Source organism: Colius striatus, chromosome 8 (genome assembly GCF_028858725.1).
Source record: "Colius striatus isolate bColStr4 chromosome 8, bColStr4.1.hap1, whole genome shotgun sequence".
Taxonomy (NCBI): Eukaryota; Metazoa; Chordata; class Aves; order Coliiformes; family Coliidae; genus Colius; species Colius striatus.
In genome coordinates, this window is record NC_084766.1 from 24,938,423 (window position 1) to 24,965,254 (window position 26,832).

At 41.6% G+C, this 26,832-nt stretch overlaps 1 protein-coding gene across 4 annotated transcripts in view; it reads right to left on the bottom strand.

Moving 5' to 3' along the window:
- The window catches only part of BTRC (beta-transducin repeat containing E3 ubiquitin protein ligase), a 117,180-nt gene that overhangs the window by 10,988 nt on the left and 79,360 nt on the right, over positions 1–26,832 (bottom strand). For all 4 annotated transcript variants that reach the window (XM_062001046.1, XM_062001044.1, XM_062001045.1 and 1 more), the window contains 6 exons: positions 13,144–13,375; positions 8,284–8,470; positions 4,197–4,293; positions 3,166–3,303; positions 2,609–2,727; positions 19–268 (listed from right to left, as the gene is read on the bottom strand). In XM_062001046.1, the coding sequence (XP_061857030.1) occupies positions 19–268; positions 2,609–2,727; positions 3,166–3,303; positions 4,197–4,293; positions 8,284–8,470; positions 13,144–13,375 (1,023 nt within the window). The remainder of the gene's footprint in view (positions 1–18; positions 269–2,608; positions 2,728–3,165; positions 3,304–4,196; positions 4,294–8,283; positions 8,471–13,143; positions 13,376–26,832) is intronic.

Below are 26,832 nucleotides of genomic sequence, written 5' to 3' on the forward strand. Positions count from 1 at the left end.
GCCTCTGAAACACCTCACCTTTATAGTTCTGTCTCCTGATGCTGACACAATGTACTTGTCATCAAAGTCCACTACGTTGACGGCAGCTCGGTGCCCTACTAGCACCCTCCTGAGGGTGATGTCTGTCGGCGAGGCCATGTCCCACACGGCGATGGAACGGTCCTTGGAACACGTCACCATCATGCCGTTGTTGAAGCGGAGGTGCAGCACGGCTTCGCAGTGGTGAATCAGCGTGTTCAGCATCTCTCCCGCATTCACGTCCCACACCCTGTCCGGGGCAATTTCAAACCAGACACAAGAAGAGTTAAAAAACTGGCCAAAGGATTTTCTGCAAAGCGAGAGAGGGATGGCGAGAGGTGATCGATTCTGTAGCAACGTGAGAGAAGCAAATGCCACAAGTTATGTCTGCAGCTATCAAATAGTTCATTAAAAGATGCGTTACATAAACTTGTTGACACTGAGACAGTCCAGCAGCCAAAAACCCTGCAATGCAGTTAACACCATAAAAATAACCCAGCCAGGACAAGGGTGTATTTTAATTAAGGGAACTTAGCGCTGAGGAAAGGCGTGAGATTGGTAACCTTAAAGCCTGCTGTTTCCTGGTAGTGTCAGCCTACCACACACTCCATTTCCAGTCACTGACTACTAAATCACGACCTGTGGAGAAGCAAGTTCAATGAGAGGTTTAATTTTTGACCTCTCTCACAGGACTGTTAACACAAAAGATAATCTATGCAGAAACAGAAGACAAGACAACGCTTTTCAAACAAATACAAGTAATTGCCATAAGTTGCACCACGAATTGAATTTACCCTGCAGTGCATCTGGTACACAGCTACATTCCAGGAATGTGCTGAATATCCAAATTAAGACAGACCATTTAAGTCAATTTAATGTTAACAGAGCCAACTGTTTCAGCTGAAAGATAATTTAAGATGAAAGTTAGTTACAGGCTTCATACAGAACTTCTAGGACTTGAACATTAAAAACGCTTTAATAATGTTTCTCTGGGCCACTCTGTTGGCACACGCCTTTTACTCTCCATAGAGAGATTTCTTTTGCCCCTATCACACCTGTATCCCAGACACACTGCATGACAGCATAAAATGGCTGTATCATCAAGCACGGCAGCCATTGAGAAGTTAAGACTTTCCTCTGTCAATAAGGTGAGCAGTAAAAAAAGGCAAGAAGTGAGAAAGACTTCTAATGTCTCAATTTGTAACTTATGGAGGCTGAAGTGCATTAACTTATGGACCATCAATGAGAAAGAAAACTACACTCCAGTTACATAATTCAAAGGAGAAAACCACACAAACTGAAGACCTGAGCCATTAACATATAAGCAGTTTGCAGACAGGGCTGTCAAACTGACAGGAGCTGGAGACCTACTGACTTCTTTGGACAAGTACATCCCTGAGATCTCAGAAGCATTAAGAGCCCATCTGTACTGTCTATTGTATGAAGCCCCTCTTCCTGAGGAGACCCAAGGATGAAAGTGATGCATCCTATGTGCCTCTGGGGTCTGTGCAAACATTTATAGATACAGTGGAAAACAAAGTATTTCTGGGCAAGTAGCCAGTCTGCAATTTGGCCTGCCTGGCCTGATATGGAAGATGATAGTGCTTGTTACAGAAATCAGTCTCTCCTTTTGTGGTCTGTTTAGCATAGTGCAGTTCCCACACCATCCCCAGGCAGGTGGTGCTGTCAAAACTGCATTCCTATTAATGACAGGACCCCAAGATCTAGCAACACCACAAGACTGCAGGCACCAAGAATCAGGAACTAAATTCAATGGTTATTAGTTTAACAGAGGTAGTTTACATGCAAGCACAGTGATAACCATGAGGAGCTTGCAGCCATAGGAACACATGCTAACACCTTCAGGAAAGGCCACTGACACAGCTTTTTGTTGTAACTTCACTGTGTGGGCACTTTATACTCTGATAGGAAGAGAATATATAGCAACATGGAGAAGACAGACTTGCTCCTTCACATCCAAGTTCATATTGCAATTCACTAACTCTAATGTGCCTGTATTTACACTGCAGGTCTTAGACTCTCTCGGATCCTGTAATATGTCTAGTGGACTTCACAACTGCACAACATGCACCACACGTGCTGACTTGAGGTGTCCAGCCATTTGCTGGAGACTGGAAGGAAAGCAAGGTTAGAAAGATTGAATTAAAAGAAACCTCATGTTGAAACGTAATCAAAAGTCTCAGGAGATCTAGTCATAGGACTTTTGTTACAGTAGAGGACTAAAACTTCAAACTTGCTTTGAAAACATCAACTTTTAGAAAGTTATTCTCAGGAAGAATTAAAAACATTCCCACGGAGTGTCAAAACATGCAAAACCTTGGTAAAATAACAAATGGCCTTGCTAAGTCATCTTGACCTTGACTGGCCTTTGCTTAGGTTCTCATTTCTCCTTGACAGCCGTTTGTATGGACATCTGATAAACAAGGACAGTACACTCCTGAAACAAATACGCTGAACTACTTCATAGAACTGACAGAGCAGCACACACTTAAGAAAAGATTGTTTCAGCAGTTTGCAAGGCTAAAATCTTGCAAGAGGCAAAAGAAAGCTTCAAATCATGCTCACACACCTGACTGTTGAGTCTGATGATCCGGTGATGATCACCCGTTCATCGTACTGGAGACACAGGACAGAACCCGTGTGTCCGGTGAGAATCCGCTTGCATTCCAATGTGTTCTTGTCCCAGATCTAAGAGAACAAACATTCAAAACCAGACAGCTCAGTAAGGTTTTCACCTTTCAGCACTTAATGTTTTAACTGATCTGTTTTTTACTACAACACATCAACCCTGGTGCAGCTAGAACATCTTTAGTGGTATCTGTAGAGGCTTCTAAAGGCTCTTTGTTGCAATACGTTAACATCTTTGATGTTATTTGCTTTGCTATGAACACTGGGTTTACCCTTCTCATCAGGGCATGGTAATTACAAAGCCTGTAATTACTGGGACAAAAACTCTGCTGGATCTCTCTTTCCAGACAAAAACAGCACACATGCTGTACATGTGTGAGCTGAGGAGAAGACCAGGTTACTAACAAGAGATTGGGTAGGTACCACTGAAATCAAGACACTAATACTTGTGGAACAGGTACTGTGTGTCATTAATACACTACTCTGGAGCATTCTCACCTTGATAGTATTGTCTCGTAGGCCACTTACTATCTTCTGATCATCATATTGTAAACAATAAACCCCTTTGCTTGTCTCGCTTCGGCAGTGGATTCTCTGTAAACTGTGCCTTCCACACCGCCAGTTTGACTCTATTGTCTTGAGGAGAGACAGGAGACAAGAGAGAAGTAAAAAGAAAGCACAGAACTATCTCGTCTTTTTTTTTTTGCTTGTTTGAGGAAACAGCAGATACTTTCTTTTCCATGTTTCTTCCTGCAATCAGGTCCATACAATGACAGAATTGCTTTCTAGAAGCAGCAACACACATAATAAAACCAATTAACAGACAAAGGCCTGGAAAATGGATTGTGGCTAAACTTACCTGTGTTGTCTGAAATAGCGAGGGAGAAAAGGCTTAAAAGCTTTTTTCTGTCTCCAACCTTTAACCTCCTGTTACTCAATGACTAAACAACTGAAGTCTCAGTTAAGCTGTAGCTAAGTGCTAGTACAAACTTGCCCAAGCACCACTTTTGCCATTAGAAAACTGCCAGAACATGGCACTTGCTCACATTTGATAAAAGCCAACCATGCTCAGTCGCTTCCTGCTTCCCTGGGTCTTAGGACTGCAGCCTTGAGCCATGCACTTTCTCCATGGCTTAACTACTGATACCTGCCCATAATGTCTTAACAGATGTCCTCTGTACTGGGTGGAGAAAAGTACTGTGACGAGAGAATATCAAGATGGCGCAGTGCTGCCGTGGGATCTAACATGCAAAGTGGAAAGAGACTTTATCTGCAAATAGCCTACTGAACAATCCAACTCATCCTCTGTCTAAGGCAGCGGCAAAGTCTGGGATCTCACATAGCTGTCCCACATCTACAAACTTCAGGCCAACAAAGACACATCAGACTTAATGAAATACTTAATTAGAATGAAATACTGTCATAATTTCACCATCAGGAATACATCAGGGAGAATAATAATGATAATAAAAAACCCCACAACAAACCAAAACACAAAACCCCCACAACATTTGGAAGCTGTTTCTTACCTCTATGTCCTGTATAATTTTGGGGTAAAGTGCTCTGTAGAAGGAGTTGGGTGGTGCAGTCCCATCAGGAGGTTTATTTTTAAATAGGTATTGTCCCCTGGAAGACAAAGAACACTCCCATTCAACACAAATCATGTTTCAGCATTTTGGAGAAGGGTCCTCTAGACATTTACTAACAGGTGATCACTGCTGAAAAGCACACAGGGTCATATTCAAACTGAATTTACTCACTAAGACTGGGTGGTTCCCTATTTGTTTGCCCTGCAACATGTCAGTGCTGCATTTTGACACTGAAACGTTCATGAAAATATTGTGCCTAGTCACTCAGGGGAGGGGAATATCTATCATGGACATGAACCTATTCAAGTCAACAGGAGGTAAGAACAACTTAAGCCCACAATACACATTCCATATCAGAGGTCACCTTTAAGATAACAGTGCACAAAGAAAGTGAAAGAAGCCAAGGAACCTTCAAACTCACTATACGTTTGAGGCTGCCTTTTATTTGCATTAGCAGAGATAGTATCAGTTTTGGTACACGGGCATTTTACTGCTGCTACTGTATTTTGGTAAGCAACACTTCATCTGTGGTGCCTCCCTCATTTCAACACTGATTTGGAATACTCATATCCCAAGCTAGATTTTTGCTAGAAAAAAAACCCCGTAAACAGCAATCACTACCTGCTGTGTAAAAAACTTTAATTCCTCATCCTGAAGTTAAGGAGCCACCAAACACGGTGTGGAAGCTAGTAAACCCCACCATGGGCGTACTAACTGCTGTTCTGCCTGGCAACATGCCTCACAAAATGGAAAGAGGCACAAATGCCTCCGAGTGTAATCCTGGCATCAGAGGCACAGAGTTTACACTAGGCCAGCTTTCCACTTCTCCCTCCCTCCATTATGGCATAATTAATTGCTCAATACTTCCTTGTTTATGTTCTTTCTTGCCCTGTCCATACAGTATATCTTGAAACTCAGCTGCCCTGATGTACTTGAACTCGTGAAATCACAACAATGAACCAAATTTGTTAGGTTATAAGGAAGTAGCAAACTACGGGGCTGAACAAAGACAGTAACAAATGCTCAGGAAAGGAGCTTTTCATAATTCTCTAAATAAAGTACTTAAAGTATGACTTGATTCTGCTTTGGACAGAGTAATCATATAGGCCTTCAAATATAATAATCAGCAGCTGTTCATATTGGAACAAACACACATGAAGTAGGGGCACGTGGATGCAGGCAAACCACTAACTAGGCAGTTGACAATTTACTGTGATCTGGTCTGGAGGTCCATACAAGGAAGTCAACATTGGCCCTCAGAAACAAAAAATGCTGTAGAGACACATGGAACAGCTAGGGCACATCCTGGAAGAGTTGGGGTAGGTCTACAAAATCTGTAAACAAGCTTTTGTGCCTGAAGTTCTCTCAATTGTTTCAATTGTAGTGGCTGACCTAACACAAGGTCTTGTTGCTACCTGTAAGCCCTGCCTTGCTGCACGCAGGGTCAGCTGTTTACTAACAGTTCAGCTAAACGATTGCTTGGAATTTCCATGGCATCCCAGTGGTTGTTGTACTGTAGCTCTGTGATAAAAGGAACTACTGTTTGCAAGTTTTGGTGAGCAGCCAATTCAATCAAATATTCAGATAGACAAAATCATGCCCATATTTTGGGCTTCTGTTTTATCTCTCTCTAAATCTATGTAACCCTTAGTACACCCTGGCAATGTGAAAGACAGGGCACAACTTGCTCCTGTGTCGAAGCAAACTCCAGGACACAGTGTAAATCTGAAGAAGTGCCAGTAACAGGATGTGACTGTCCTTTGAGAAGAGTAGCGTGACTTGGCAACTATTTTTTGGAAACGTCACGTGTCTGTATGACTAGTAATTGGTGTTAATGGTATTTCTAAAATCTGGAGGGAGCAACTTGAGAACTACCAGCTGTGATCTCTGACAAGATGTAGAGCATGGGTAAAGATACACAGAAGAGGAAAAAGACAAATGTAGCTCTAGTGTTTAAAAAAACAACGGGAAAAAGGTCCCGCAAGGCAATGGTGGACTGTCCAACTGAACTTGCACAGCTCAGCAGTTCTAGAGCACATGGACAATCAGATGAGTGCCTAGAAGATGACAAACAGACACCACCTGTCAACCCAGAATACACCATGTCAAACTGACCTAATTTCTTCTCACAGGCTATTCTGATGACTTAGCAGGAGAAGTATGATCTTGGAAGAGCTTAAGGGTGGACACACAAATGGCTGCAAAGCACACTTTAATGATGGTGCACTGACAAAAGGATGACAACTGGGATCTTGCATGGAGTCTGTCCTGGATGTGTCACTATTGAGCACTGACAAAGAATGGAATGGGGAGAGCATTTACCTGGACAATGATACTAAAGCTGGGAGAAGCTACAAGCATTTTGGAGGACAATAATAGATAAGTAGAACTTCCATAGAATGGGTAATTAGTTTTAAAACTGTATTATACCGCTGTAAAAATAGCCCACACATGTTCTCCTGGAAAGCATAAAATGGAGTGTCCTCCATATGGCATGCAAAGCAATGCTTCCCACACCACCAAACTCTGGTGATGCCTCAGCAAAAGACATCCAGCTCATTATATCATTCTCCAAGAACAGAGTAGTTGGAGAGGGTTTAAACAGAGAAAACCAGAAATGACAAGAGGACAAGACAACACGGGATTATTGTTGATTACTGCATCCAAAATGTAGGAAACATGATCATCTTCCAATATGGAAAAGGTTACTCCAAAAAGGAGAATGAGAACTGTGTGTCATTGTAGGATAAATACAACATGTCAAACCGTAGCTAGGAGGACAGCCTAGATTCTAGGAAAGTCTTTCTAACACCAAAGTTAGTGAAACAGTGGAATCTCCTGCCCAGGCAAGGCCTGGGGAATCTCCACCAGTGAAAGTTTTTAAGAACAAGTTAAGATAAACATCTGGAATGACTTATGAGAAATCTTGCTCTGTCTTTGGGAAATGGGAGGGACTGAATAATCTGTTAAGGTCCTTTTTGGACTTAATGTGACCTCAACAATACAGAGCAAAAGCAGAAGTCATGGAGTGAATAAGGCACTAAAAGGAATGTAAAAGTTACCACTGCCATGCTTGTGCTTATTTTCCACTCTTTATAAACATTACACTGTTGGAAGCAGATCGAAATAGTATTTATTTTTAAAGGCCATTTCATAATTCTGATTTACTAGCCTTTACTTCCTGAGACAAACAGTGTAACAAAATTAACTACAAAACAGGAGTCTTTGTTTGCAACTCTGTATCTTTTTCTTTTTAATAGCAACCAAAATGCCTGAGCTGTCACTTTTATCTTGTTTATGAAATATTCATACCCAGCTTCCTTTCTGCCAACATCCTAGGGACACTCTTGGAAAAGAAAATTATGTATTAAAGGATGTACCCCTGAGACAGAAAGTTCTAATGAAACGTTAACAGAGCAGCTTCAAACTTGAGTGAGACCCACACTGTAGTAAGGCTATTCCAGATGATTATTAACTAATCTATCTGCATTTCTAAAGTCCCCTATTCTCCGTGGTACCTACCCTCAGCTTCCAGTTTGAAAATTAAACAGATATCTAATAGTGAAAATCTGCTGAGGAAAACAAACAGACCTATCAGGAAACAACTAATTCATAGCATATGCTGCCCCACTGCCACCCCTAAAAAAGCTCTTCTGCTCTGAACTGCTGACTATTTCAGTGTTCCCCTAGGATGTATGCAGCTTCTTAATTTGAACAGAATGACAGCTGGGTGTAAAAACCTCAATCTCTATATCTCACATGTCAAAGTGGGATAAAAGCATGATCAGTCGCAGTGGGATAAAAGCATGATCAGATGAGTAAGGTGAGGAAAAAGCCCCCATATTGCCTGCAGAGACAAATGATGTCTTAACTCCCCAATGCCCACATTTTGATCTAAGCCGTTGTCAGGTTTGGAACCAACATGATGTTTCAGGGTGCAACATAACGCTTTTCAAACATGGTTTGAAACACACGGCACCTACTGTCCTGAACAGGGGCAACAGAGGTGAAGATGCAGTTTCCTCACCATCCTCTCCTCTCTGACAACCCCCTCCAGAGGGAGTCTGTCCTGACCATTCTCTCGATGAGCTTCTTCCACAGCATGCCGTCCGACGTCACCCGGTACCACTCCTTGCACACCAGCTCAGCAGCGCACAACGATTTGGCATCCAGGTACGATAGAATGTTCTCAGCAATGTGATCCAATCCCCGGGCTGGAAGACAAAAAGCAAAAGAAAAGATGATTTGCTGTGGAGACACGGAGTTTAAAACAACTCCCCTTGCTGGTACAAAGACACCCTCTCTTTCCATCTCCTCTTCTGCACGAAGAGCTGGACCAAATGCACAGAAGAGTATTTGCAGCTAAGTTCAGGAGTGAACAGTGTTCTCCAACTTCCTTTGGATATAACACAACAAGTCATTAAAAATAATAAAGAATCCAAGAAGTCATTCCAATCTATTTCGACGGGTTTTAGCACTAGGGGGATATTCTACGGATGGCATTTCCAACTCAGCGATGCAGCCCCCAAAATCTCTCTATATTAGGACCATTTCTCATCTCACTGCTACAGCTGTTCTCATGTTCCAACGGCTCAAAAGCTGTTTTTGCTAAAGCAGTAGCTTTTAAATGTAATGAAGAAAAAAATATATATTCCCAATGTGTGCCCTGAAGGGTAGTGGTACCTTTAGATATGGAGAAGGGAAAGATATGCAGATGCACACGGAAGTTGAGAGGGAAGGAGAGGCTGTGTAAGGAGAAAGTGAAGCAGGTTTGCTACTTTCATTTATTTTAGTGGGTGGAGGAAAAATAAGCACCAAAATTGTGTAATTTGCAAATATTTGCCAGTGTGAATGCCAGGATTGGCTTTGTTTCAACATGGCTGGAGTGAAATGGAAAGCAATTGCCTGGTTAGCACCAAGCAGCACAATGGAATGTCAGTGTAGTGGGGGGACATGGAAGGTTACACTACGTTTCCTAACTGGATGGATGTACTCAGTAAAAATGTGCCCTATCCACTCACATTTAAACACCAGCAAGACTTCAGGAAAACAAGATGGCTTTTAAATGAGATGTTGCGTAAATACAGCTTCTCGTGGAGGCCGTTTAATTTGCAAGTGAGACCCACCATCAAGAGATTATCTCACTTCAGAGGTCAAATTTCAGAGTGTTTGTGAAAGTTGTAGTTTAGACTCCATCATCCCTCAGGCATAACGTTCTGACCAACCAAAAGGGAAGCATGGCAGATTGGTATTACATGGATCTTCCCTTTAGTTCACATTTGGGACAGAGTTAAATAGGTCTTTTCTTGCTTTTAGAACAACAGCCTCAAAGACTAGGCCCTGCTTGTGACAAGGGAAGAACATGTAGCAAGTGCTTTTTTACAATCACATGTCCATACTTCTGCAAATCTAAATTGTGTGCAATCAGTTGATTCTGATTAGACTTCATGAGAGACATCGAAGGCCCAAGCTTTGTTCTTGTTAACCAAAAGACCTCAGAATTACCTCCCAATGCATGAAAACGAGAAAATTCAGCATGCCTCCTCTCACCCCTTTGAAATATACTAAATTTATAACACACTTTGGGTGAGACATGCTGCCCAATGCTTTATGCTTCCATTCATACATAGGAAAAGTGTGTGAATGATACCCTGCACAACCAGAGAGTGCAGAAGGCGGGCTGACGTTTCTTATCTTTATAGAAGCAAAATTACATGTCAGCCTGCAAAATAAAAGCATCAGCAGCCTTTATTATGTATTTAATCTGAAAAGGTATATACAGCCACTGTATAAAATTCTTTAAAAAAGACGAAAAAAAGGAGTATAAATTTAGCTTGACTCTACAGCAATCTGCAGAGAGAGAGACACTGTCTCAGTGGATGTGAACAGGAATCTGCAGAAATGGCACAATTTGGTAGGGTAGGCATGAGATATCATGTCCCCCTGCTTCCCCACCTGTCACCTGCAGGCCAGAGCTCTCTTCACTGCATGGAAATGGCATGTATATTTTTTCCAGTCTGTGTTGCTTCCAATGAGTTCCCCAGACATTTATAGACTCCTGCTGCCCCCAGACATTTACACTGCCTGTGCAGTGTCCATACTGTTGGCTTTATGTCACAGGGCTACGCTGCATAAACTGGGCACAGTAATCTTCACCCACAAGTCTGCCCCTAACCTACCTGCCCTTTCTGGATCATCAGTAGTTGCACTTCAGATCTTGCTGCAATGAGGTGTTCTATGTACTTCCATGACCATAAGTCATCCTTTGCCATTGATCCTAGACCCTTTGCAGAGAAAGCATGCTAATGTTTTGGCCTCTCCTCCTCATATTTATGGTAAGTGGACAGGCAGAGCTATTTTGGCCTGGTTGTGACTCAACTTTATTATTTTGTTTCTTAGGAGCAGCACAGCTCATTGAGACATATATCTAACAAAGCATCACTTACTTAAAACAGAGAAATCTCTGCTGACAAGTTTTTGCTAAATTGATGTGAAACACGATTAGCCCTTCAGCCCTCTGTACCAACAAGAATGTTTCAGTTATTTCACACATGAAATCCTTATGAAGATGACTTTCCCCATAAAAAATGTTAAACAGCTTGGAAATGCTAAGCACAGACCTTATTTTTCAGAAACAGAACAAAGTTCCTTAAGTACGCAGTTAAGTTGTATTTTTCAAAGAACCTTAATTCTGTTCAAAGTAGTGGGAAAACAAACAGAGCTAATTTTAGTCTGTATTAGTAAAATGTAATCATGAACTAAATCCAACCTTTAATTCTGGTCATTCTCTGGGACAGTGCTAGGAGGACAGAGATAAGATGCCTCATGATTTTGAAGTAGCTTTATTGTTTTACTCACTTGAGGGGGGGAGTGGAATGGAATAAAAATGAAACCAGAACACTTAACACTTGAGAATTTCAGAAAGATAAAAAGTACTTAATAACAATTTAAGGTTTTTTAATTATGTGACTTAACATTTTAGGTTTGTCATTCTCTCCTAGGCAGTTTCTTACCTTCTTCTTTCCCATTCTTGTCATTAGAAACCTGCATATACTCAGGACATCCTGCACAGACTGCAGAGTCTGTGCCAGTTTAACTCCTTTCCATTAATATTCTCCCTTAGAGCTATATTCACTGGGACATTAGCACTTTGCAAATATGCAAATTGATGCACATACATTATTTAAGGACACAGTTCCCACAACTACTGAAATACTCACCTATTAGCTGTCTGACTCCTACCTGCTCTGCATTCTGAAATAATAAAATCAGCTGCTTCCTGGGTAATTATGGAAAGACCACTAACAAATACAGTATGGCTAGGAAATCTTGAAGCTTCTGAAATTATATGTAACAGGGACATGGGTTAGTGGTGGGCTTGGCAGTGCTGGGTTAATGTTTGGACTTGGTGACCTCAAAGGTCTTCTCCAACTGAAATGATTCTGTGATTATACGATTCTATGATTTGTCCAAAATTGTCAGAAAAAGATCTGTAGGATGAAATAAAGCAAGTGCAAATGAGATGTGTTGGCCTGCTTTGATGGAGTTTCGTGGAGAAAGACCTGGAACAATTGTGTATGGAACTGTATGTATCCTTCCATTTTAAAAGTGGGGAAACCAATGCACTTTCAAAATACTCTCTATTTTTCTGAAACAGAATGGCTCCACAAGTTATAATCTGCTCTAAGTACACAAGATTATTGCCACTGGACTACTAAAAACTAACATAAAGCAGGTACTTAGCATAACCAAGATTTTTTTTTTTTAATGCTACAACAGCCATTTGATTACTGGGCACAATCAGCTTAAAAATCCAGTGAGTCTACATATTTAACTTCACAGCAAAACTCCTGCGGTGCCTTTATGCTTTGTACAATTCACAGATAAATGTGCTTCTTTTTTGTCTTTTAACCCTAGAACTTAAATATCATGTTGAGAATTCCTTTCTGAAGAATCATCAAATGACTAAATTGAACAAACTCTTGGAGTCTGGCAGTCCTCCAAAGGTATTCACAGAACATGCTTTTCACAAGAAACTTCTCTCTTCGACCAGCTATTGAGAGACAACACATGTAGCCCTCTTGCTCAAGTCCACCTCAAACTGAGGACCTATGCCATGGGGATGCTAATCTATTAATCTATTATCTGCCTACAGAGGTATGACCTACTGGTCTGAAAAGAAAGATCAATGCGGTAGGAATTTCTGTCTGGTTCTGAAACTGTACTGCTGCATATATTTTCTCTCCCTCTGCCTCAGTTTTCCCTTCTATAAGAAAGGGCCAATAAAAAAGCACATGTACGCTACTGGATGTGTGTATCCTGTGAGATACTCCTAATGCCACATTTGAGAACAGCTGGGGTAATACTCTCAATGGAAAGCACTACAGAAGTACAAAAACCCAGAAGATTTACAACCTTTGATCTTATGTCTTCCATTCCCTATTAGCAATGATCATATAATCAAAGCAATGGCTCAGGAAAGAGAGGTGAAAAAAATTAAGTAAGAAAAAGGGAAAATCTCAGCTGAGCAACCAAAAAGAGTAGTAGTTTTAATTTAAAAAAATGTTGTTATTCACACATTATTGTGGACATTATTAGTACAACTACCTACCCTGCAGCTTGTGATGACTGTCCTTAGGATATATGAATGAGCTATCATTCACTCCTAACCAAACCATGGTAGTATTAGATCATGCCTTGAAAGATGGTAGGAGCATAAAATCAAATCTTACTATGTTTCATACTGGTATAGAGCTTTCAATTCAAAAGTTATCATCTATTTTGTAAACTGACCCTGGAAGAGCTTTCTCCAGTAGGTTAGGTCAGAGCTGAATAGTTTTCTGAAAGAGAAGATGGAGGAGCAAGTTCCCTCTGCCTGCAGAAATACCTGGCAGTGCGGTGATGAAATCCCGCTGTAACATGGGTTTGAGGTATGAGTTTATATGTCCATGCTGGTAGTGACACATCTGGGAGATGAGGTGCTCCACAAACTCCACCTGGTCAGACTCGGACCACTGTTCAAAATACTTGACGCAGAGTTCCTTCTCCTTCTCATAGCTTGCAGACAGTTTTCTTTGCTTGGGCACAATCATACTGGAAGTGCCATTGGCAAGTTTTGTCTATAAACAGAAAAGAGAGAAACAACCCAAATCACATATATGAAAAGAAACTTAAGTGGTTTTATAATTTTTTTTAGGGAGAAGAAAAAAGAAGGAGAAACGTATTTTGATACAAAAAGTTGGCTGAGACCGTGTATCCCATTCGGTGCTGTCAGCTGGAGCACAGCTACCACGAGCTGTAACCTCTGCAGGACAATGCACTGGTCCTGCCAGAGCTGCACACAAAGGACTCTGCTTACATAGGAAACCTTGAGGGGCAATTTAACACAAACACCATTTTATTTACATCGTGCAGACAGCAAAATGCATTTGGATTCCTAACCTACAGCTGCTAGTTACTTCAGTACACCACCAGAAAACTGCATTTGTGTTCTTTTTCTAAAGAATGGACTGCTGCTAAAATTCACAGAGAATGCATGGAATGGATGAGAAAAAAAATGACAGTGCTTCTTCTGAGTACAAAATTATACCTTCAGAGCAAAGCCAGTTGGTATTTGGTACATCTTTTACAGAACAAAAGATTTTCAACTTTCTGTGCACTGTTAATATCTTGTCAGAAGGACTCAGCTCAAAGAAGAGTTTTAGAGACAAAACAAAACACTGACATTTCAATTTACTACTTGATAGCAAGACATAATTTCTGCTTTCTAAACGATTTAACTGGAAGAAAAGTGCACAGTTTGCATTGCAAGGATATCCTTGTCCAAGTAAGATTAACTGTTTGCTGGGAAATTATTTTTTTCCCATACTGGTCAAACAGTTTGTGTTAAATGCTGAAAACATGTGATTTTCTCTCTTTCACTGCAATACTTTAACACCAGACAACACTGCAGTAACAGTATTATTACATCATTTTTATTTCTAAAAGACATTAATTATCAAATGTTTAAAAACAAATTACAGATATTGGAATATATAAACCACTGATGTGGGGGGGTGTCATGTCTCTGTTCTGTGATGATAATTCCAGGCATCAACCTCACCAGGAGACTTCATTAACTCCAAGGGAAAAAATGAGTACTTAAACCTCTCTGCAAAGATATCCAATAATCTAAAAGAAATGCATGGATTAACTGAGTTTACAGGAAAAAACTCCTCACAACAAAAAAGCCTCTTTTCAGCAAGTGCCAGAACAGTGGGTTATTTAGAGACCACAAAATCTAGTTACCAAAACTGCGTTTGGAATGTAGGAATTTCTCACGTCTCAGGAGTAAATAATTCCTGTACTTCAATACAGCCCCAGTCCTGACATCAACCCTGACTTTGAAACAGCAAAAGCCTTACAATTTGAAAATCTACTCAATTAATCACCATGTACATTTCATTTTCTACAGAAAAGCCACCTAAAAACTCTTTTCAGAATTTCCAGCAGAGCTGGACAGACTTTCCCCTGGTAGAAAAAGGCAGTAATTAGTTGTCATTTCTAACAAGCAGCTTCTATTTCTGAACTACGGTTTGACTTAAGTCTCCTTGAGAAGGCAGAACACGGAGATCACAGCATCAGTGCTCAATTCTGCAGCTCAGTGTTTTTAACTTTACTTTTATCCTCACTCCTCCCTGCAAATTTCTCTGTGTGTTCAGTAAGATCATGCAAGACAAGGGCTACAGCACTGACCACAAGTGAGTCGTAGAGCCAGTACTGGGCAGCAGGAAAAGAAATATTCTCTCTCAAGTCAACTTTGTACATAGAGAAATCTCTGAAGGGACTGTGGGCACAAAGTCCTAGATGTGAAACACTGGACTTTTCCTAGTAAAGTCCACACTATCCAACAGCTTGGCAAAAATCATTACCAATGAATTGCACTGAATATTGGTCTTAAGGGATTCTGGTCATTTTTGCTGCAGTTAAACTGCCTGCAAAACAGACATGCCTGTAAAAATGCTAGGTTAAGATGGTGGAGAGATGTTGTATTCTACAAGCTTAATCTCATTTCATTTCTCATTTTGCTGTGCATCTCACAACAGGCTGCATCTACATAAAGCATTTTTTAAAAAAAAACTCCTGTACCTCTGCCTTTTCATTTGAGAGACTGTGAAACCTGACTAATTTGCTAAACTGGAGGGGAGCAGATAGCTCATGTGCAATGACCACAAAAGGGGCAACTCCTTTCACAAGGTGGCACCATGTTCTCGCCTCTCCTTGCCTCCTGAGCACCCTTCCCTAAGCAGCCCTCAGCTCCCAAACCACCTCTAAAACATCAGTTTGGGGTAACAAACAGAAGTTGCAACATCTGCAAAAACAAGTAATGGCTTATGTGTGTACAAGCAGATGGCTTACATGGGACAAAACAAGCCATTCTGCCTGGATCCCAAGTGAACACAGGCCTCTTGGGTGGCAGTAATGAGTAAATTAAGAGACTTCATTGACCAACGCTTATAACAGCTCTGGAAGTCAAACTCCACGCTTATATAGTGGTTGTGCTAAGAAAAGTACTATTTATGTTACAGCTTATGCCCAAATTAGTGGACACGGGAACACTATATTTTTTAGGTTCATGCACATACTTCAGCCACATCCTGATTATGTCAACTTGAGACCTAGACTGCATCCTTGCCTGTTCTGGTTTCCCACCAAAAGGAGCAAGGACAACCCCAGAGGCAGCCATGCTGTGCCTAGCAGGTCCTGTAATCTATGCAAGCATGACACGAGGAGGACTGGGCAAGTCATGAACACACCAGTTCTGCAGGGGAGAGACAAAGGAGTTCATAGGGCTCACGAACCATGCAATTGCAGCACATGCTCACATCTCTCAACTCCCCAAACAACTTGTAGCTACAGTTTAAAACAAAATTCCAGAATTTCAATTTTAAGATTCTGGAAAACCCACTGGGGGTTCAGTGAAAAAGGCCTGTTATTAAAAATTGCAACAACAACACAACAACGTCAAGCATCTGTATTATTAAAGCAGTGGTGGGGAGGGTCGTTACTATCGTAAAGAGAATCAACTTGGCTTCCTGAGAAACTCTGACGACTCAACCACTCTGATCATGACAAAACATCTCAGAACAATAACAGCAACTATTTTCTGAAGAATACAATCACCTACAGTCTCTCTCTTCTCCTGGTACAATATCCAGGACTCACCTGAAAAAGAAAGAACTGTCCCACATGTCATCCACACTGATGGGGTAAACACCCATTCAAATGCACTGTATCTGGTCATGCTATTTAGAAGCTTCACTTCCACAAGTAGGAAAGAATAAGCACCAGTAGTCCATCACCTGAGAGGAAGTTTGGGTATAACAGAGCAAACTACTAACTCAAAACAGATAAAGCTCTTCTGTCTCCCTTTTTGCAGCCCCCTGTAAGTGAGTGCTGAGGGGTGCCCCAGCTCGCTGTATGCACGACAACGCATCTTCAGGAAGAGCAGAGGTGTCCTACAACACTGTGCCTGAGCTAGCAAGCTGTGCCAGGAAACCCAGGGGATTGACAGCCTCAGGTTGGTACTAGCTCAGGGATCTACGTACTATGCTCCATTGCAGCCCATAATTACAAGACCATTTCTCCAAATGGCTACGTTTAACACAAAGCACATTTGTACAGCCAGTGAAGTAGAAGAGGACTAATATATAAAAGGACTTTAATCTAAATAATGGCTTGCAACTATAGGAAGGTGCAATATTTCAACACAGATAAATAAAGTGTGGATAAATCTACTACTCTGCATGTAAAACAAAAGAGCCATGGTATATCACAGCTCTAACCCATATCTGACAACCAAGGTTATCAGTACAGAGGACCAAGGAGCCTCCTAAAGCAGTGAATAAGCAAACACAAGAACAGTTCTCTGATTCTAGTAGAGTTTGTTTCCACTGCCACATGAGTGGTCACAACTTCTAGATGTATTTTTTTTTAAACCCACCATGTCCTCTAACCATTGCAGAGGACTTTGTTAAGGCACTTTCCACAAGGTGGATAAACTCAGATTACCTGTTTCTTAAGAAAGCATCTCTTAAAGAAGAAGCCATCTCCTGGCGGTTGACCTGCAGCTCTGCAGAGAGAGACCTGGGAGTCCTGGTTGATAATAAACTAAACAGGAGCCAGCAATGTGCCCTCGTGGCCAAGAAGGCCAATGGCACCCTGGGGTGCATCAAGAAGAGTGTGGCCAGGATGCTGAGGGAGGTTCTTCTCTCCCTCTGCTCTGCTTTGGTGAGGCCTCATCTGGAGTCCTCTGTCCAGTTCAGGGACACCAAGATGATCAGGGGACTGGAGAATCTTTCTTGTGAGGAAAAGCTGTGGGAACTGGGGCTGCTCAGCCTGGAAGAGACTGAGTGGGGATCTCATTAGTACTTACAAGTATTTAAAAGGTGGGTGTCAAGAGGATGGGGCAACACTTTTTTCTGTAGTGTCCAGTGATAAGACCAGGGGTAATGGACAAAAGCTGGAATACAAAAAGTTTCACTTAAGGAAAAACTTCTTTACTGGAAGGGTGATGGAGCCTTGGAACAAGGTGCCCAGGGAAAGTGTGGAGTCTCCTTCTCTGGAGGTTTTCAAAACCCACCAGGACACGTTTCTGTGTGACCTGATCTAGGTGGACCTGCTTGAGCAAGGGGGTTGGACTAGATTATCTTTATAGGTCCCTTCCAACCCCCATCATTCTGTGACTCTATGATTCTAGCATATTTAAAATGGCTTCAATGATCCCAGCAAGATCTGTGACCTTCTGAATCTGTAAAGACATCTTCCTGTTGGAGGTCTGAAAAGACTGAGAACTTAGACCATCACAGCAAATTTCTCTAGACAAAGGAAGGGACCTCCCCTCTACGTTCCAGTACAGACAGGGACAGGTTGTACTGGGCTTCTCCCCTCCTCCCTGGACCCCACAGGACTAGAGGCTCTAACACAGAGGTGTCTTCTACTGCCTATCTACAATCACAGCGTTTCACCTCCAATTGCTTGCACTGTCAGTTGTGGTGAAGTCACTGATCCAGACAGAGCCACCTTAACAGGAATTTTGGATGGGTCTTAGTGAAGGGAAGGAAAAAAGAGGACATAATGTTTAATTATAAGAAATGATTGAAATAGGCACAGACATACCCCGGGTGCCTCTGCACTGCAGCAAGCTCTAAACTTGTTATCGTTAATGGTTTAAATTTCACTGTGCTAATCATTTCAGGACACAAGCCTTTCGTGATAATCTAATGAATTATTCCAACATCCTTCAGCAAAAAAAATCCTCCATGACAGCACTAATTACAAGACGTTTTCCCAGTGCTTATGTAAAATATGACAGAGCAGCAGCTTAGGGAATTGCAGAAAACTGCTTCTAATTTCCACTGAGAAACTGACAAACACCTCTCTTTCATCTCTCCCAGCTCTCAAGTAAGATTTAACTTTCTCATTTAGTTAATTACCGAGTGAGGATCATCATTTTCCCGGATCGGAGCGGCACAGAGCCTTTATCGTGTTAACTTGTGAACTTGATCGATGGCTGCTGCTAAAACTTAATAACTTCACCCCCTGGCAAATTGTAAGATAAATATAATAGGAGAAACTCTGACAGTAAAAACCTGCCAGAAATGAGCGCTGTGTTTATGTTTCTTTGCAGGCAGCAAAAAAACAACCGACAGCTTATTACTGGGTGCGTGTTACTTATATTTAAAAGACTCCAGGCAGTTAACTTTCTGCGTACTGATCAAACTTTACTCACAAGATAAAAGACACTGGGGAAGAAAAGACAAGCAATGGGATGACAAAGAAAGGAACCATGGAGGTCTATATCCAGGGTCATGGTGGGGGAAGATGGGAACTTCACAATGAAAGCAAATGCACATTTGTCTCTATATCATGAATATTCTTCAAGACTCACCACATTAAAAACACTCATGACAGTGAATCCAGATATGAAACCAGTTTCAGCAACAGCGTTAACACTCAGGAATTCTGAAGCATGTTAGAAGCTGAGTGGGAAAGGCAGAGGGATTAAAAAGTACCAGTGTGGCAGCGAGATGATTCGGTTTGATGCTGTAAAGCTGCCCTTAGCCAAAGAATCTCAGCATGGTTGGCTGTTCCAAAGCTACTTGTGTGGCTATGAAACCACTTGCTACAGGCCACGATGAAGTACCACTCAATACCACTCCAGTGTAGCAATGTGACAAAGACGGTACAGCAGAGCTGAGAGTGTGTGCCAGGCCTCCATACTAAAGGGAAGAGCTAGTTATTTGACAATCCTGTTGAAAGGCTGTTGTTTTGCATGGCCTAAAGATAACAACAGCATCATTAAGAGGATATGGGTTAAACGCCTATGGTTGGCTTCTTCGTTTTTAGGCTTGCCATTACCGAATGCTGCGGAACTGATTCCCAGACTGCCAGGGCTAAGCAAAGAGAAAAGATGTCCTTTGCAGACCCTTACTGGCAGCTTCCTATTCAAGAGCTCCTCTGCTTTGAGAGCTGGGAGGTGGTGAGAGGGTGTCTCACCAGAAAGAGAAGGATCTTGTGAGCCATGGCAACCTGAAAGACTTGAGCAGGGAAGCTGGCTTCTCATTTTTCTCCTTTGCAGGATGAACCTGCTTTTCCAGTGTTTGACTTGACAGCAAGGCTACAATGCTAGGTCATTAAATAACTCACTCCATTTACTTTTATTTTAAAAGCTCGGTTTAGAAACTACCCATTTCTGCCTGCCTCCATCTCACATAACAGTCTCTGTGAGGTTAACCATGGGTTTAGCACATATATGGACCCACTCGCTCAGTACTGAATTAGTTTCTACGCTGCAAAGCTCACTGAAACATTCTGAAAAACGAACACAACCCAGAAGCAGATGATCATCAATCACATGTGAGAGTCAAAAAGAAACAACCATGAAAGAAACCGTGGCATCTTTACTATTTATTTTCAAGAGAAAATTCAAAATAGAGGCTGGCACTGAAATTAACAATGCCCTGGATGCTGAAGGAACTTGCTAGCTTGCCTGTCTGGAGCTTTTAGCTGCTTATCCACATCTGGTTTCTAATCACACTACAGAAAAACTTTTATAAGAAAGGCTAGATGAAACATCACTGGAATTACGCTGGACAGAGTAACCCAACCTGCTGCACTTTCTGAAATCCCAGAGGGTCAATAGTTTTCAGAGGTACTATCTAAGTACCTGTGATACGGTGTCAGCCTGGAGGGCAACTAGTTAAGGATATTACCTCAGACACAGGAGAAAGGGAGAAGGTATTTTGGTTTAGGGCCAGAGAAAGCTGCAAACACCAGAGATGTAACATGCTGAGTCTCTACAGGGACTGGGGAGGCAGGACTGAGCCATGGGCACTTGCACATCAGCTATGGAAAGAGTAGCAATAATACCTTGCTGGAGAAGCTGCTCTCCTCCCACACTTGCTATAGAGTAAACAGCAACAGGGAGAGGAGATTAAAAAACTATTCTTTTAAACTAATACTTAATGTTTCAGACAGACCAATAAAGTTTAATTGCCTGGAATCGCGTAGCTCTTACTGTAAACTTCCCTTTGATATAGGTCTCCCATCTAGATTTTAAGTGTTGGCAAAAATCTCCAAAATAAAATCTCTCTGATGCCAGCAATGGATGTGAATTGGGAGTCCCTCTCCTCCTCCTGCCTCATCTCCATGTTGTCTTTGCAAATAACAAGCGCTGATGAGAAATCTGCTTGCATCAGCACTGCACTGGCATATGTCACTTTCCCAAATGCATAGCTAGACTTATGGAGAGGAGGGCAGATATCATCACTCTGAAAGAGCTGGATTTCAGAGCACATCTCGTATCAGTCGGAAAGTGATCGTACGCACATTTCAAAGCAGAGCCTCCAGTAACAACAAATCACTTCCAGTGGAAGTCACCAAAGGAAATGCTTTGTTCCTCAGCATGGCTACCAGAACCACAGTTGAACTGCTGGGACCATTACATGTTATTACTGTTAATGGAGGGGAGGAATATGTACTTGGAGAACCAGTCTACTGAAGTCATCAGGTAACAGCCAGTAGCAGCAAAGGGCTCATTTATGGCAGGGAAAGGCAAAGATATGCTCTAAGCAGCAGTTTCATAGTTTTCTGGAACAGTTACTTCTGGTTTTAAAACACCTAAGCATGAACTACTGCCTGAGTGATGTTACTCTTTACGTGCATTATCGTTGATTTTCTTTTTGCTCCAAGTACTCCCTTAACTCTGAGGGAAAAGCAGCCAGGAACAGGTAGGTGGACCTGGGTGACTCAAAATGTGGCTGAACAGTGAAAACTATACCACCAGGAACAACACACAAGTAGAGGGGGAGAATGACCCAAAAGACTTGTTATCTGTTGTCAGCAACACTGCTGAGATTTTCAAAACACTGTGGGTTTGCCTACGTAAATCTTTAATAATTAAGAACCAAAAGCCCTCCAAGACAGCTTATCCACTATTATTTTCCATGAGTTTCCTCCCTGCAGATGCATTTTGCTACCAACAACAAAGAAGGCACGAGCATACTAAACTACCTGGCCAAGGCAAAGAGAGTGATTCAGAACTGAAGTCATGAATATACATGCTGGAAATGATATGCTACTTCCTAGCTGCAGGAATACTACATATTTCCAGGCATACAGGAGAGATGTAACAAACAAAAACACAGCAGCAATTAATGTACGTGCTTTGCTCCCACTGCAAATGTACTCCTTAGATCAGCTGGCAGAGTTGGCTACACAAGCGCTCCCCTAACCTATTTCAGTCAAAATAAGCTAGTTAGCAAAGACCTGCTATTTAAACTGTCTAAGCTAAAATACCTCATCTTAACTGAAAGCAGGTTTGCAGCTTTGCTGACAGATCCTGGAGGGCAGCAACCTGCCACAGCCAGATGAAGGCTGAGTGGTATTCTTTTCCACCAGTACAGCTAGATCTAGAAGAGGACAACTCATCAGCTCACACTGGCTGATACCAATACTAATGCTGCTAGCAGCCATCACTGAGGCAGCTGTAAGAGGAAAAGTCCATGAAATATCCTTGCACAGTGTCAGGTCAAAGCTGGTCAATGGACTGCAATAAAATCTTGACAGATTTTACCTCGTAGCCTCCTATAACCCTTACAAGACCATCCCCTAACTTTCACTCGCTAATGAGCACTGTCTTCTCAAGATGAGCTGTTCTGCTAATGCTGCGATCAAATGTCACACTGCTGTCAAACAAGGGTGATTCCCATGAAGGATTATTAACACTGCTAGGGGAGCTGGACATGTTTGGCCTGCAGAAGGCTAGCTACTTGCCTTACACTACCTAAAGGGAGGCTGGGGAGAAAAGAGAGACAGTCTTTGTAGAAGTGCACAACAACAGCAAGAGAGGCAATAGGCACAAGCTGTAGCAAAGAAAATTCTAGACATCAAGAGGGAGACTTTCAAAATATGAGTAGACACAACTGTGAGCAGAATGAGCTCAGGTAAATCTCTGAATAGGCAGTTGGACTGGAGACCTCCAGAGGTCCATCCTAACTTGAAAGTTTTCTATAACTTTCTGGCTTAAAATTGCATTGGTTAGTTCTTTCATTGGTACCTGGCAAGAAATTCATGACCTGAGGAAGAGACTTCGGAAATACAAGCTAAGGACATTATCTAATGAATTCTGTTTCTTCAGAAATTGCATTAGGTTGGGTTAGGCCAAACGCTGTGGATATGTAAAAGTGCATGACAGAACAAAGGCATGAAATAGTATCCTCTGCAACAAGTGAGCAGCTCTGACCATAACAGCACTTCAGGAAGGCAGATTCAGTTTCACAGCTGAGCAGACTTAGTCCCTATCAGCTGATACTCCAGTTGCACAACTCAGAAGCCCAAGCCACAGACTTATCACACCAGGGATTCCTCTTTGGCACAGTACTTAGCTGCCAACACTCTTTCAGAAAAACATCCTCAAACTAGAGGATGGAAGGAACCTTCCAGTATTCCACTCCCTATAGTAGACTCAATTTCAGTGGAATTGTTTGACTATACCATAAAAGGAATATCAAATCCCAAGTAAACTGTGGCAGAGCAGGATTGCTATCCTCACTTGGTTTCTCAACACATTTTCCACATAATGTTCTTTCACTGAAAGCCATAATTCTACTATTCCTTTTAATGAGATTAATAAGCAGTGAAAACAATATCAATCTACCTGCATTTCCCTTTCTACAAATACAGCCTAAGTTTTGTTTTCTTCTTTTCATCCCGCTTCTGAGAGTCACTTTCCTGTCATATAAAGAGCATAATCAGTGTGGAGTCTATCATGTGAGAAATTTCTTCCATTCTCATAAATTTATCTAATCATTACCAACCCTTTCTTTAACTTCTACTACAATAATTGGCTAAACATCTGAGAACGAATTACATGCTGAGTAAAGTAGCTTTTCCTTCCAACAATATAAATACGTTCTCTTTTAAATATCACTAGGTATTTTATTGTGAGAACTTTCCTCCTTTGTGAAAGGAAGCAAATACTAGACTTTACCATTGCATGTTATTTGTTAAACACCTCTGTGCCACCTTTGACTTCTGTATCTTCAGCCAGCTCACAATAGCCTGTATTAAGTGTGGCATTAGTATACATCTTTTCATCTAGGAAGAGCAATTTGCTATAATGCCTGGAAAAATATATGCAACCTTCTGATACAAATCAAAATTAAACATCAAAAGAATTCAATGTTTACTACCACAGACCAAACCATCAGTTCCACCACTCATAGCCTGGTCCTTAGATCAAGGGGTTAGAGCTCCCTCTAGCACTCTAGAAACAGAAAAGCCATAGATACCAAGCTGTGACTATCCAGTCTCACCCAATCCAGTCTTGGTTTCGGGTGTTCATAATTTTTATTTGATTTAATATTTGCTGTCACATGAATAATTAAGAATACATCCACTCGTTTATCTGAAATTCAGGAGCAGCAACTGTCAGGAGAAATTCCTTCAATAGCCAATTAAAAATGCTCTGATTGCTACAATCCACTGATCTCTATTTTAAACGTAATTTAGGCCCAGCTGAAGGATGATGATGTCAGCTATGTGTACAATGAAAAATGAAACAAGGAATTAAATGAAAAAGTTGTTGAAAATGTTTGATTTTCATAGTATAAAAAACGTCTTGCTACCTCACCCCCCCTTGCAGCTGACAAACATCCCAATGCAGCTGACAGCTCGCCTGCAGTTGTGAATTACTTCTTTCTATTGCAGCATTAAATATTGAGTAATGCCACTTAAGTAAAACTCAAAAGGTGAAACCTTGCTGAATTCTGCACAATGCTGAAGACAGAGAAACATCTCATGACGGAAAGAGTGTCAGCCTTGTTTAATCATAGGTTATTACTTATTAATTCTTGATAAACTGAAAGCTGGCAGTGCAATGTAAAAATAAGAAAGGAAAATGGGAGCCAAGTCTTTTGAATTTTACTCCTAACTCTCCCACTGCCTTCTTGCACTGCCATAGGCAAGTCTCTCCTTTTCATTTCACGTGTCTATCAGTTAAGTGGATGTATCCTAACATACTTCATACACAAGACAAAGTACATCTTATTGCCGGGAACATCTTCAGAGGCCTTTGCAGGAAGGCAGTGAGGGCACTGTCACCGGGTGACACCACACTAGACTCTCTACAAGTGCAAACTTTCCCTCAAGTGCTAGCAAACAAATTTGTCACTTAAAAATAGACTCATTAAAAAGACATGGCCTTGACTTATCAATTAGAAAAAATGCAGCTGTACAATCATTTCAGCAGCCTTCAAAAGCAGAATCAAAAGTCGAGAGCACTAAAAAAAAAATTCACCTTCATTTTTCTCACACTTGAGACACTGCATCCAGATATCACTCTTAAAATCATTATGACCATGCAAACAACTCGCATATCCCTGAAGGCAAGCACCCTAGGGAGAATGTGCTTTAGTTAAGTTCCTTTACTCATCCCAGCAATTTGAGTATGTAACCACCAGGGGACTTCTCAACATTGCTTAGGTTTGGAAGTTTGCAATGTTAATATTAGTATGTGACAGAGATGAGGAAATACAATAGGCTGTGTTAGGCTATCCACATCTATGTTTTTACGTCTCTGACAAGTCCAGTAAGAAAGACTAGAAGTAACTAGACCCGAGTAGATGACAGAAGCACCTGACAAAAACTTCCCAGCATCGCCTGCCGGTGTCCCTCAGTCCTGGCCGACAGCTGTCCTTGCCATTCTGCGCCCGAACTCTGTACACAGTCCTGCTGCTGCGCTCAAATCCTGACACACAGACCTTCCCTCCCACGGTACAGATGGCATTCAAGGCCGTTCCTTTTATCCCCTTAAGAGGACTTGGAGAAACACGCTGGCAATGACTTCTCTCTCCCCATACCTCTCGCATGTGGCAGGAAAGGATTATAGTCCGATATCTGACCTGTCCAGCGGGAGTCAAAGGACATCTGAAGTGAAAGCAAGAGCTCCGCAGCTGCAGATCTGTTATTGATGCTGGCAACACTCAGCTGCATGCCTCTTTGGGCTGACACTGCAGTCCACCTGTTCTCCCCCTGTCTCCAAATAGTTGTGGCTTGGATGCGAATCAGACAGGTAAGAGAGAGGTTGTGCTGACTGAACTGCAGCAAGACATGGTATCAGCAGCGCTTCCCCCCACACGTGTGCCCAAGTACTAAAACTTTGGAGATCTCTGCTTACTTCTGTATATTAGAAGCAATATATCTCCCATCTTCGTTTAGGAAGCAGCTAGCAGCCCTTGGTTTTGTGCCTTTGTTACTTCCAGACTGTGTAACTTAACAAGGTCCTCTGCTATCTTAGGAGATACAGGGAGGCAGCAGCTGCTGCCAGATGTAGCTGCTCTCATGCAAACACATTATCTACTCCAAGTGTTGGCTTGATTTCTGGGTGCAGTGGGAGACTTACAATATACTTTGAATTGTAAGGTAGACATTGTGTGTATGTAAAACTTGGGAGAGACCAGCACCTAGCAGTTGAGGTTAACTAATGAATTCAATATTGACTCTGCTCTTAGCAGAAGGCTGGACTTTCTTAGATCTCTTCCAATCTAAGTGACTCAGTGTTTCTAACCTCATAGCCAGAGCTCATTTACACCCCCAGACTTTTGGAGAAAAATGAGATTTAGGTTTTGACTAAAGCCAAATTATAGTTGTCTGATGTTGATGTATTTTGTTTACCATAAGCAAAAAACAAAATTCTTTTTAGAAGACGCTTCTTTTTTTTAGAATAACAATCCTTTGCAATTGTATCATTTATTCTTTGTGGCAACCAAATACCAGGTTCAATTCCATTGCTCCCACTACTTAAAATCTTCCAAAACCTGTTGATTTTGTTATGATGCATGTGTTCTCTAAGAACTGCAGATGATTGTCTCCACAAATTATTCAATTCCAAACTTATGACTTCAATCTATTTCAAAACTCAAGTCTCAAACAACATGTTAATTGACTGTGATGTCTAATTGTCTGTAGGATTCTAAATCAAATCTCAAAATAGTCCCATTACAATGCACCTCAGACCTGTCCAGAACAGGGCTGA